General features: G+C 44.2%; 1 protein-coding gene across 1 annotated transcript; it reads left to right on the top strand.

Moving 5' to 3' along the window:
• The first annotated feature begins 230 nt into the window (after positions 1-230).
• On the top strand, positions 231-12,770 carry LOC308158928 (acyl-CoA dehydrogenase family member 11). The gene is made up of 15 exons (XM_080532645.1): positions 231-351; positions 7,174-7,463; positions 7,608-7,831; positions 7,967-8,066; positions 8,234-8,351; positions 8,510-8,652; positions 8,851-9,003; positions 9,087-9,181; positions 9,282-9,381; positions 9,490-9,630; positions 9,713-9,805; positions 10,045-10,152; positions 10,235-10,406; positions 10,497-10,563; positions 10,786-12,770. The coding sequence occupies exons 1-15, from the start codon at positions 273-275 to the stop codon at positions 10,898-10,900; spliced, it is 1,998 nt and encodes a 665-aa protein (XP_080388771.1). The 5' UTR covers positions 231-272; the 3' UTR covers positions 10,901-12,770.
• The last annotated feature ends 1,126 nt before the right edge of the window (positions 12,771-13,896 follow it).

Below are 13,896 nucleotides of genomic sequence, written 5' to 3'. Positions count from 1 at the left end.
TGTGACACACACACCCTGATATGTTTTGAACTTTTATTTTGAAAGCCTGAGCCATAAACCGACTGTTGAGGTGTATGTCAGTGTGATGATTGGATACTCCTACCACTAGGTGTCAGTAAAGGTCCTTGTTATAGTACATCACCAGAGATGGTGTGGTGGTAGCGAGAGAGGAAGAACTAATAGGGACTAGGTAGATGCAGTTGATGTAAACGGAGCACGTTAATAAAAGTTACAAAAAGATCCTGTTTCTCATTGAACAACACGAACAACACATGGTACCAGGAGTAAAACAGTGCAACACGGTCAGTTGGCTACGATCAAGTCGGGGGGAGGACCTACTCGAACAGCAAGGTTGTTGTTTAAAATTCATGTTTTATAGCTATTTGCTTGTGGTTCCCAAACGAGTATTCCAAGTATTCACTTCGGCAATTACGGCTATTTACATGTCTATTAAAAGTAACTTGAACATGAACATGAACACTACACTCTAACATTGACAAGAAGTAGAACGACGTGCAGCAGCTCAATATGATTGAAGTTAGACTGCTGCTGGCCAGAGTGAACTTTTACCTAGTTTTGTCCACAAGGCTGCAATGTTTTATTTTGTAAACAATACTGTGTATCTCAATGGTTTCCTATGTTGTGAAGACACATTGAAACATTGGCCATATGCAACATTATTATTTGACATAGTATCGTCCAATCTCATTTACCGCATAGAAATACAGTGGCAAGAAAAAGTAAGTGAACACTTTGGAATCATTATTTATTATTTGGAATTATGTATACATTTGTCTTAATAATATGGTCTGATCTTCATCTAAGTCACAATAATGAACACACATAATCAGTTTGAACTAATAACACAAATTATTGTATTGTTCTTGTCCATATTGAATACATATTTCAAACATAGGTTGGAAAAAGTATGTGAACGGCTAGGTTAATGACTTCTACAAAAGCTAATGGGAGGCAGGAGTCCAATAAATTAAACGAGATTGGAGGTGTGGGTTAAAACACTCAAACATTTAGAATTTGCTATTCGCACAAAGCATCTGCTGATGAGAGCCATGCCTCGCAAAAAAAAAAATAGACCTATGGCATTGTTGTTTTGCATCAAGCTGGAAAGGGTTACAAAGTAATCTCAAAGAGTTTAGATATTCAGTCCACACTGTCTATAAATTGTCTATACATTGTCTATAAATGGAGACGAGTTAGTACTGTAGCTAATCTCCCTAGAAGTGGGCGCCTAGCCAAGATGACTCCAAAGGCACAACACAGAATGCTCAATGAGGTAAAAAAAGAACACTAGAGTAACAACTAAAGGCTTGAAGGAATCATTGGAACTGGCTAACATCTCTGTTCATGTGTCTACCATACGTAAAACATTGAACAGGCATGGTGTCCATGGCATGGAGGAAGCCGCTGCTCTCCTAAAAAAACATTGCTACACGTCTGAAGTTTGCTAAAGAGCACCTTCACACTCCACAACGCTACTAGAAAATGTTTTGTGGACTGATGAAACACGCAGCACTACTTATGGTGTAAAAAGGGCACCGCATACCAACATGAAAACATCAACCTAACTCAAGTACAGTGGAGGGAGCATCATGATTTGGGGCTGCTTTGCTGCCTCAGGGCCTGGACAGCTTGCCATCATAGAGGAGAAAATGAATTTCCAAGTGTATCAAGGTGTCCTACAGGATAACGTTGGGGTGGCTGTCCACTAGCTGATGCTCGGGTGGTGCAGCAAGACAACGACCCTAAACATCTAAATAAATCTACTACAGTGGCTTCAATAAAAGAAAATCAGAAAATCCAGTCAGAGCCCAGACCATAACCCAATAGAGATGCTGTGGAATGACCTTGAGAGCCGTTTGCACTAGACATCCTAAGAATATGGCTGAGCTGAAGCAGTTCTGTAAGGAAGAATGGTCCAAAATTCCTTCTAAACGTTGTGCAGGTCTGATCCACAGCTACTGGAAGTGCTTGCTTGAGGTTATTGCTACCAAAGGAGGGTCGACCAGTTATTAAATCCAAGGGTTCACTTACTTTTTCACTAGCACTGTGAATGTTCAGTGGGTGTGTTCAATAAAGACATGAATGATTATAATTGTTTGTGTGTTATTAGCTTAAACACATTGCGTTTGTCTATACTTGTGACTTAGATGAATATCAGATCACATTTTATCACCAATTAATGCAGAAAACCAGGTAATTCCAAAGGGTTCACATACTTTTTCTTGCCACTGTACTTTTAGTAGGGTCCAAAACCAAAATTCCGTGACCACTCTCTGGCTAACATGTTTTGATGATTTATTTGACTTCTAGGGACCTTTTAATGAAAAATTTAGCCTCCAGGTCCCTCCCAAAAATCCCGTTTTTTTTTGCCAGAGGGCCAAATCCAAAATACCTGTAACCTTTAAGGCAGGTGAATAGGGTAAATAAATTAACTAATAGCTATCACTATGAAACTTCCCTAGTTAATCACTTACATTAAGACAATCATTTTTTGTATTACAAGTTTTCAGAAATTGTATGTTTAAATATGCAAATGAGGCGTTACCTAATTAAATATGCGGTAATTTGCATAACATTCAAGAACTTAAATCTGAACATTGGATAAAGCCAGGTTAAAAAGTATTGTTTCATCTTGTTGACATATTAGAGTCAAAGGCTTGATTAATAATTAATAATGGTAGCGTACGATAACAATAGGTATGGGAGGTCGCTGCCTGACTTCTGGGCAATGCTGACTAGCTCTCCTTGCTGATCAGGTCGCCTTCCTTCTGACTGATTTCACTCAGTCCATCACAGGCAACCCCTAGTCCTACATGGCCTGGGACATGAGTGTACAATGAACAAGGGCAGCAAAATGAAGTCTGGCTGGCTCTCCATCCTCTAGAATGAGAAGCAGCTGCTAGTGCACTCCAGAAATATGAACAATGTGACCCAGATCCGGGCGGCTCACAACGCGCTGGCCAACCGAAAAGAAGCCAAAAAGAAGCACATGCAATGTGGCCATGGATGCGAAAGGATGAGCAGTGTGTGCAGGACCTGGTCGCATGCATGCATGAGTTTGACTCCTTCCCATTCGACCCGGCCTCACCCACCCTCCGCACCCTACAGTCAGCCATGCCTGCCTCTGATGAGCTCATTGCTGACTTCAACTCAGCCCGTGCTGCAGGAGAGGAGAAGTTGACCAGCATTTTACGAGACAGAGTGTTCAGTAAGAATACCTCCCTCCATGCATCCGTCCCATTGAGTAAACGCTTGACATTTGCCAAGGGGCCATGCACGAAGAAACCCGGGGAGGAACCCAAGGTTCTGCTGAGATGGAGCAGGATGCCCTCAAGGCAGTGATCGACCTGGTTGAGGTCAGTTAACTTGTGAATTTCCCAGAGTTGTTGGAACACTGTGTTGTCGAGGAGACAGCCTTATTCAACTCCAATGGCACATACAGGAAGACGCAGAAGAGCAAGCTCATCCAGAAGCTCTCTCTCCAATCTGTAGTTCTGAAAGGACCTTACATCGCTCTCGTCGACATGGGCATGATTTGGAAGATCGACAGACACAAGATGACACAAGATGACACCCCATATAAGTGGTCGGACGACGTCCACAAGGTGTCATCCATCATCCTTGCCCGCCATGGTGATGCTGACCGTATCATCTGTGTGAATGACCCGTACGATGGAGCATACTCAACGAAAGATGACGAGTGAGACCTGCGGGTACAGGGTAAGGCACATGTCCCCAACACCTACATGAAATTGGGCGACCCCTTCCCCTCTGCCAGAGTGTTCAAAACGCTGCTGTGTAGCGTCAGCAACAAGGTGCGGCTGCAACAACTAATATGCAGCTACCTGACCGACCTTGCACAGACTGTAGATGCAGATATTGTTTACTCTGTTGGCTCTCATCGCACCAACTTGTCAACACAACAACCAATGCAGAACTACATCTTTGACCAGTCTGAGGCTGACACCATCCTCTTCTCTGCTTATGCAGTTCTGCGTGAGTCAGGCTACAGTGGCCCTGTTGTCATAGATGCAGCTGACACCGATGCCTATGTCGCAGAAGCGGCCATCTCACAGCAGTTGCCAGGTATGCTCTATATCAAAAGAAAGCAGGAGATAATTGTATGCCGTGGCCTAGTGACTGAGGAGATGGCAGACTGTATTGTGCAGCTACATTGTATTACAGGCTGTGATGCCAACTCAGGCTTCTATGGAACAAGGAAATTGTCGGTGTATGACAAGGTGGCTAAGAGCCCTGTGGCAAGACGGCAACTCTCACGGTGTGGAGATAGCCTTCACCTTGAGGAGGAGGTGGTAGAGGAGCTCTTCCAGTTCACACAAGATGTCATCTATGGCCACAAAAAGAGCAGCACCATGGCTGAGGCCCGTGCCGAGAAGTGGAAGAGAATGAAAAAGAACTCTTGGACTTCATCCGTCTCCCTCCAGATGCAGAACGCCAACACTGTCTCCGTGCCAACTACTTGGCATATCTAGCGCGCAACCCCTCCCTGAAGCACCACCCCCCGCCCCACGGACATGGCTGGGAGCTGGTGGGTGGTCACTGTCGTCCTGTCCGCCACACACAACCTGCTCTCCCAATGAATCTACCTGCACCAGGGCCAGCTGAAGACAAGGAGGAAGATGAAAGTGAGGAGGGAGATGAGGAGGAGGGAGAGGAGGATTCAGAATCTAGTGAGGCAGAATGTTCTGATTCAGAGTGATCACATATGTTTAAAGTGGTTAAATTGTTCTGTTATAACTATTCAAGTTACAGCTATTAAAGAGCTTATTTTGAAGTATAATTACGTCTCTTGTTATACGTTCATAACAGTGGCGGCTGGCCGATAGAGGGCGCTGGGGCGCCGCCCCCACCTTCACTTCCTAGTTGCGATTTGTAAACGTTTTTTTTTTTTTAAATAAACATTGTTTATTCACAAAATGCGGCTGATATTCTGTCGGCGCCTATCAGCATTCATTAAAAATCCTCCAATACAATAAACATTTTATCTGTGTGTGTGTAAAATTCACTGTTAAAATACATAGGGGGAGGAGTCGGGACGCCGGTCGAATGCAAGTCTATCGCAGGCCAAATACTTTTCGCTTACACGTGAGCTGTAGCAGCGCTCCAATTGGCTGTCTCCTATTTCTCGGCCGGAGCGCAAAAAATTGCGTCCTGAATATCCGGTTGTTAAGTCTGACGTCAAACGTGACGTTTTGCAATTTCCGGCTCCAAACCGGCTCAAAACAATGTGGTGGTCTGTAAACTGTGCAGAAATGAAATGGCCTATCACAGCAGTACATCTGCAATGAACGAGCACCTCAAGCGAAAGCATCCTGGAGCTCTTTGTGAAGACAGCCGCAAGATAGCACCGTAAGTCAGCGTTGTATTTCTGTTCACTTTTCCCGCCGTGTATGAGTGAAAAATGGATAGCTACTAGCTAATGTTACACAAGCAATGTAGCTCACCACAGTTTGTATGTCTTGTCTTCTGGTGTTAGTAACGTTAGCTATGTAGCTGGCTAGCTACGGTAGCCTATTGTCATTGTGGTGCTCGCACCTACTGTACGTTATCTAGCTCGTAGCTCGCATGCTACGTTAGCATCAATTTAGCTAATCATAACATAGCAGCGAGAGTAACGTTAGCTAGCTATGTAGCTACTAGCTAGCTATGTGTTGTGGTGATGGACAGTCTTCTAAATGGCCATGTTGGCATTCAAGTTGGCTAAACATAGCAGTGAGGTGGTAATTAAGGGGCCTACACATGATAAGATTGTTTTTTATTTTTTTTATCGAACAGAACTTTCTTATTCTGCTAGAATTGGGCTTCATTGGTAATACCATAATGGCATATTTACAGTACATGGACAGTGGATTGAAGCATTTGAAATGTCTGTTTTGTATAGTATAGTTGGACATGTTTTTTTTTCCAGGTGAGAGAGTAATGTCAAAATGACATTATCTGACTGCATTGCCCACAGCAATCCAAAATTCAATTATAATTATGTTATAAATTGATATGGATCAATTTATACCTCTTATTAGATTATAAATACTCTGGTTGTTATGTTTGCCTTTTGGTTGACAGCAAAAGGGAGAGAGGAGGATAGAGAGGGAGAGAAGGAGAGAGAGCAGGATGGTGTCGGCACACCAGAGAGAGACAGCAAGAACCAGGTGAGAAAGTGGACAGGTAGTCAAGACCACATAAGTAAGTAGCCTTGAGAACCGATGGTTCTCGAGCCTAAGGGCCCATAGGGAAGGAGCCTTCCTCCTGTTTCCGTAGCGTGAGGCGGCTTAATGTACAAGTTAGTACACCCCCTGGACATGACGCTGGTATGTCGCAGGGTCTTACCCCCTGGGGGGGGGGGGGGGGTCCATGCCACGGTCCATGCCACCCCCCCAAGGCAGCAAACCTAGGGGAAACACTGTTATTCTCATGCTAAAATCGACTGTAAATCCAGATTTTAAAGTTGATATTCTTCCCCGTGGAGCATGCCCCCATAATCTGTGCCCCACCCAAAATGTTTAGCACCAGCCGCCACTGGTTCATAATAGTTGATACCCTGGTGGCAACTAACGGGCATCCAATTTAACAAACAAATTAATCAAGCCTTTGACTCTAATATGTCAACAAGATGAAACAATAATTTTTAACCTGGCTTTATCCAATGTTCAGATTTAAGTTCTTGAATGTTATGCAAATTACAGCATATTTAATTAGGTAACACCTCATTTGCATATTTAAACATACAATTTCAGAAAACTTGTAATAAAAAAAATAATTGTCTTAATGTAAGTGATTAACTGGGGAAGTTTCATAGTGATAGCTATTAGTTAATCTTTTTACCCTATTCACCTGCCTTAAAGGTTACAGGTATTTTGGATTTTTGAAAATTATGTATGCTATTTTTGCATTCGAAAAAATCATTTGCTGTTTCGTTTTTTTTTTTATTGTTGGTTGCTTGCAGAAATTAGTGACTATAGGTGACTAATAGTGAGTATTAATATGCCACCTGCTGTGGCTTTTGCTCTTGTATTATGTTTTATTGTCTTTTTCCTTGTTATGTAAAGCACTTTGGGACCCTTGGTCTGGGAAAGGTGCTCTATAAATAAATGTTACTTACTATTAACCAATATCAATATTATTACATTGTAGGTCAGATCTTCACGATGGCCGCAGTGAGCCGGCTGTTTCTCAGCCGACAGGTCACCAGAAACAATTACCGGGTGTTCCCTGGATTGTTCTGCTCATGCAGTTGGTCAGACAGCGTGGTACAGCAAGGTACAGTCCGGTCACAAGAGGAGTATCATTGGGAGGCAGAGGGGCACCCAGTTTTCTCACGAGCCGGGATCGGCGCATTTTTCCAAGAGAAGCCGGTGCTGAAGAATCCGTTCCTGGAAGATGCGCTGTTGAGAAGTTACCTGAGGAGACACCTGCCTAAGGAGGTGAGGAGGACTGGGGTAGAGGGTCAGGGTTGGGGCTACCTGAAGAGATACCTGCCCAGAAACAGGAGCTCCAGTGGTGTTAAAGGACACAAAGGATTGTGCTTTTAATCTATGGCTTCACTGTTTGTGTATGTGTTTTCTCAGGCGGTGTTCTCTGACCTCTGTGTATTCGGGGAGCGGTTGGTGTGTGAGGTGGATGGATGGGGTCGGGAGTGTGAGATCACGCCTCCCCGATTGGTGCATTTCGACCCCTGGGGTCGCCGCGTTGACCACATAGTGACCTCTCCCGCCTGGCTACGCATGAAGGACCTATCAGCACAGGAAGGGCTGGTTGCTATTGGCTACGAGAGGGCCTATGGTGAATGGAGGTGGGGGAGCCACATATCTGACATCACAACATCACCTTTACAGCAATGCCAGTATGAGTATCATTACTGTAGTTTTGATATCTTCATTATCGCCTCTCAATCCTGTATGTATGTATGCATGTATGTGTGTTTCAGTCGTGTATACCAGATGAGTAAGCTCTACCTGTTCGCACCGTCCTCTGGCCTGTTCTCCTGTCCTCTGGCTATGACCGACGGAGCAGCCAAGGTCATCCAGGTGTGTGTCAGTATGAGTATGTGCAACACCCTGTACTTTGAGTTGTGTTTACTATGGTGATGGAAGTCCTTTTCTCTGTCTGTGTGTGTGTGTGTGTGTGTGTGTGTGTGTGTGTGTGTGTGTGTGCGTGTGTGTGCGCGTGTGTGTGTGCGGACACACGTTTGTAGTCTCTAGGTGTGTCCAGGCCAGTAGCGGAGGCATTCAGTCGTTTGACCTCTCGTGACCCTGAGCAGTTCTGGACGTCTGGACAGTGGATGACTGAACGGAGAGGGGGATCTGATGTGGGTCAGTGAAATCACTTTTTTTCTCCTGAGTGCACACTCAACACTAAGCGTTGCTAGGGAAGAGGTTCTGTGAATTTGTGCCTATAGTGATTTTAAAAACCAAGATCCTAACATGCCTTTTATTTGTATGTGTATACGTGCGTGTGTGTATACCTCTAGGCAGTGGGACAGAGACATTGGCCTTGCCCCAGGGTGATGGTTCATACAGACTACATGGCTTTAAGTGGTTCACCTCTGCTACAGACGCAGACATGACCCTCACACTGGCCAGAGTCTCAGACAGAGAGGGAACAACCACACCGGTACCTCTCACTGTTCATCACACCACATCCTCTTTCATCTCCTCTCTCTCTCTCCAACCCGACCCTTCTCTCTGACCCTTTATCACAACCTTTACCCACAACACTCTCTTGTCCCCTCCTCTCTCTCCCATCCCCTACTCGCACATGTAACCTTTCTACTCGTGTGCGTGTGTGGTGTGTGTGCGTGCCTCTTCTCAGGGAAGTAGGGGTTTGTCTCTGTTCTACGCGGAGGTCAGGCGAAGCCAAGAGGGGAGGCTGGAGGGCATCGAAGTCCAGAGACTGAAGGACAAACTAGGTACTCGACAGATGCCGACTGCCGAGCTACTGTTGGATGGCCTGCTTGCATACAGGGTAAGTGAGACACTTATTCCAGAGCTAATATTCACATACAGTCACCCACCCCTCTTCATACCCCTTACTCTCTTTCTGTCCAGCTGTCAGATGAAGGGAGAGGTGTGGTCTCCATAGCCAACATGCTGACTGTGACTCGGATCCACAATAGTGTGAGTGCAGTGGCAGCCATGAGGAGGTATGACATCACTCCTACTACCTGTTGTTCTGACGGTCAGGAGGGTGTTCTCAGTGTGTGTGTGTGTGTGTGTGTGTGTCTGTCTGTGAACGTCCTGCAGAGTGGTCCAACTGGCTTGTGACTATGCCAGTCGTCGCTCTGTCTTTGGGAAGCTCCTGAGAGACCACCCTCTCCACATGCAGACCCTTGCCAGGATGGAGGTCAGCTGACCATAGAATACCTAAAACCTCCATTTCACAAAAATGTGGAAAAGATTAGGTGATTCTTAGAATCCTTATTTTCATCAACTGCATCCTGCTTCTTTGCAGGTGGAGACTCGGGCGGCGTTTCTACTGGTTATGGAGGTGTGTCGTCTGATTGGCCGAGAGGAAACAGGCCACGCCTCTGATCTGGAGACACACCTCCTACGCTTGCTTACACCTGTGGCCAAACTCTATACAGGGAAACAGGTATACAAGTGCACTCACACACAGACACACTACACTGGCAAACATGAATGGGCTGTCCTTTAACCACCCTCTGCCATTTCAGGCAGTTGCCGTGGTTTCAGAGGGTCTGGAAAGTTTTGGGGGGCAGGGCTACATCGAGGACACAGGGTTACCCTCAATACTCAGGGATGCGCAGGTAGGTTACCTGACATATTTCAGTCTTTCTTTGTAAAGGTAAGGATATGAGAGGTTATCATTCTGATTCTGTCTTACTTGGCTCCCCCTTGTGTCTAACAACTAGCCATGACAACATTCATCAAATCCCACAGCCTCCAGGGGCCAGTTTTGCTAAATATTTAACCCAAATCATATTTGATTCAGGTTTTTAACCTGTCTTCCTCTTTTCCCAATCCAAACTCTCTTGCTCTCCCTCAGGTGTTGAGCATATGGGAGGGAACTACAAATATATTGTCTCTGGATGTTCTGCGCTGTGTGGGCCGGAGCTCAGGACTGGTCTGGCAAGCTTACTTCACTCAGACCAAGGTCAGGGGAGGGCTGAGAGTGTCAGACCACATATTTACATTTGGTTACTCTGTGAGTATGCTTGACTCTGTTTCCCCCCCAGTCCATGCTAGCAGCAGCCTCCAATGTCCTCTCCCTGGCCCCAGCTGTGAGTGCAGTAGACAGCGCCCTCTCTGGTCTGGGGGAATTTGTACAGACAGCAGCCAACAAACCACCAGGCTACTTGGAGCTGGCAGCCAGAGACCTAGCGTACAGTCTGGCACGCATCTATATGGGTACTGTACACACACATACACAAAGTTTGCTGTCATCGCTAGTAGCCTGCACTGAACAGTATTGTTACTGTGTGTGTGTGTGTTTTTCAGGTGCTCTGCTCATAGACCACGCTTCATGGGATGGAGCCTCTCACACTGACACTTACGCTGCTCTCAGGTAAACACACTCATACACAATGGTGACTGCTTGCAGTGTCAGTGTGATACACAGGTTTTATTTAAATTCTAAAAATCTTACCTGATGATTCAAAAGTTGGCTGTATCAGTCTTTAAAGTTGTAGATGTTTTGGCATGTGTTGTGGCAGGTTGTGTGAGCTGAGCAGTTGCATAGGTGTGTTTATATGTGTCTTTGAAACATGTGTTTGTGCACACGCTATAGGTGGTGTGAGCAGGACTTGTGTCCGGTGGTCGACAAGGAGTCCAGAGGCTGGTACAACCCAGAGACTCCACCACTTGATGCTGCACTAGTGTATGATAAGCCAATCAGAGACTGAGTGTACAAGGGAGAGCCAATCACAGCATGAATGCATCTTCAGAGATTAAGGGCTGGATGTGGGAAGGAGGAGCTTGTGTAGAGTGGTCCCAGCTGCAGTATATGATTTTTGTCCTCCAATCTATGACTGTTGCTTTTGTCTCATTTTACAATGGTGTGACGACAACTATCTCGATCTAAATATCTCCAAAACCAAGGATATGATCATTGACTTTAGACTCAACACCTATCACCAAATCAGTGTCATTCACGATGAAGATGTTGAGATTGTTGAGTCCTATAAGTACCTGGGAACGATGTTTGACTGTAAGCTGAGGTTCAACCTGAACACTCAGTCCACTGTCAAAAAATGTCAGTAGAAAATGTATTTGTTGAGGAAGCTGAACTCTTTTAATGTAAGTGAGGCCATCCTGAGTACTTTTTACTGTTCTTTTATTGAAAGTCTTCTTACCTTCTCCTTTATCTGTTGGTTTAGTGGTCTATCCATAAAGGACAAGTAACGGCCCAAAAATATTTGCCAAAATCCCCTGCAATATTCTTCTGTCAAACACAGAGACCTGTGTTCCCTTTGGGAGGACCAGGTGGTTAAGAAGGCAAAGAGCATTATCAGCCCTTTATCAGCCAAAATCATGCTCTGGCTCACCACTTTTCTCTGTTGCCTTCCAGCCGTCATTTTAATGTTCCTCGGAGCAAGACCAACTGTCATTCCAAATCTTTTATCCCTTCAGCTATCAGACTACTTAACTCAGATGGTGATCACTTCAAGTAGACTTACCATGCACTGTTCTTAGTCAAGTAGTTTTTTATTTTTCTGATTTATTTTATTATTATTGTTAATATTTTATTTTATTTTATTTTACACATCTAAAAGGTGCCCTTTAAAAGAACATGATTAAAATAAATATATATGAGCAATAACATATTGTGGGCTTGCTGCAGCACAATACAACCAACTTGTCTGTCTGAAGCTACAATACTGGGATCATTCATGACTGGGCTACAGGCAGTCAAATACTAGGCGAACGTGTGTGCAAGACACGAATAAACTTGGATTTCATGCATTTCAAGTGGCATATTTGTAATCATGACGACGTAGACTAAGAATGCATTTCACCATGTTAATTTCCCAGTATAGTGTAAATACCACCGCTCCTCTGTGATCAGACTTAGCTGAGGCTGAAAGCGCACAGGGTTGCCAGATGGGAATTATTTCAGAATAAAAGTCCCCCCCAAAAATATGTCAGAATAAAAGTCTGAAAAAATATATTTCAGAATAAGTCCCCCCCCAATTTTTTTTTTTAAATAAAAGTCCCCAAAAATGTTTTCTGAATAAAAGTCCCCCCAAAAATATTTCAGAATAAAAGTCCCCCCAAAAATATTTCTGAATAAAAGTCCCTAAAGAAATATTTCAGACAGTATCCGACAGAGATAGAATGCCTAAGACGTAGATGCCTCATTGGCCACTGCTGAATGTAGCTGCTATGTGTCTGACTGTCTATCGTCTCAAACGAGGCTTCTACTGTATGTAATATCTATGGTATCTACTGTATGTAATAGCTATGGCATCTACTGTATGTAATATCTATGGTATCCGTAGTGTAAAGTTGTATTTAGTCGCAACAAGGACGGTATTCAAGCACCCAGGCTATGCCACAACACCTTGTATCCGTTCGCAAACTTTATTTGAGAAAATTGATAATGTAGCATGTTATCTATTTAAAAAGTGACAATGTCAAAGGAAATGCAATGTCGCATGCAAACACTGCAGTCAGTGTTTGTGTATGTTAGAGACGAGTAAGAAAGATGTAGGCTAGGCCTAATTTATTGTTTGTTTCATTGTTCACAACCAGCAACAACAAAGTGAATGAATAAAAAACATAATTCCTGCTTTTTGCCTTTATAATGGTATTTTTTCTTCAGTTAACACAGATATTGTAATGTATCGTTGATGACTTGCTCTCGCATCGCTATATCGTGATACCATCGGTATCGGGGCGCAAAATATCATACGGTTATTGTATCGTGAGTTACCCACCCCTAATGTGAACTGTGACCCGGCATTAAACATGTGGCTCACCTGTACAGAGAGGGCACGGAGGGTGTAATTGGCCCTGTCTGAATACTCTGAAATAGCACTTATCATTCCACTGATCTGAAATGAATACAGATTGACAGGTTACATTTCTGCCACATTGCTTTTACCCGTCCATGCTACAAATAAGTTAATAGTTGGAACCAATTCTCATCTACTATTAAATATATGATTGATGTAATATAGCTAATGAACACTGTTTTTTAAGAAACGTGTGTTCTGTAGAGATTTACACACAATCAACAGGCAATGGATCTTAGTTAGAAGTATGTTGTGAGAGAAATCTATGCGCCGCACAGCCGGCAACGGTAGGCAGGGCAAGTAAAAATGTAGATGGGGCAAGTAGATTTGAGAAGTACTTCAGGGCAAGTAGGTAAAAACCTTAACGTCGAACCCTGCTCATTGAGTATGCTAGTATGCAGTATGTTAGTATACCATTCTGAACACAGCCATAGCCCTGGGGGGGGCTACATTACATTTACATTTTTGGCATTTAGCAGACACCTTTATCCTATTTATGCTATAAAAAGGAAGTGTTTTTTCTTCTTTTTTTACAGTAGAGAAACTGTACGGGGGGGTAGTGGGTTGAGGAGGTCTTAGGAGGGACAGTTAAGATGTAGCCAGAAGAGATAGGTCTTCAATCTACAGTGGAAGACAGGTAGTGACTCTGCAGTCCTGACAGCAGATAGGTAGTGACTCTGCAGTCCTGACAGTAGATAGGTAGTGACTCTGCAGTCCTGACAGCAGATAGGTAGTGACTCTGCAGTCCTGACAGAAGATAGGTAGTGACTCTGCAGTCCTGACAGCAGATAGGTAGTGACTCTGCAGTCCTGACAGCAGATAGGTAGTGACTCTGCAGTCCTGACAGCAGATAGGTAGTGACTCTGCAGTCCTGACAGCAGATA

Source organism: Nansenia antarctica (assembly GCF_963989245.1).
Source record: "Nansenia antarctica genome assembly, chromosome: 5".
Taxonomy (NCBI): Eukaryota; Metazoa; Chordata; class Actinopteri; order Argentiniformes; family Microstomatidae; genus Nansenia; species Nansenia antarctica.
The sequence above is the reverse complement of the archived record's forward strand: the minus strand, read 5'-3'. Positions and strand labels throughout refer to the sequence as shown.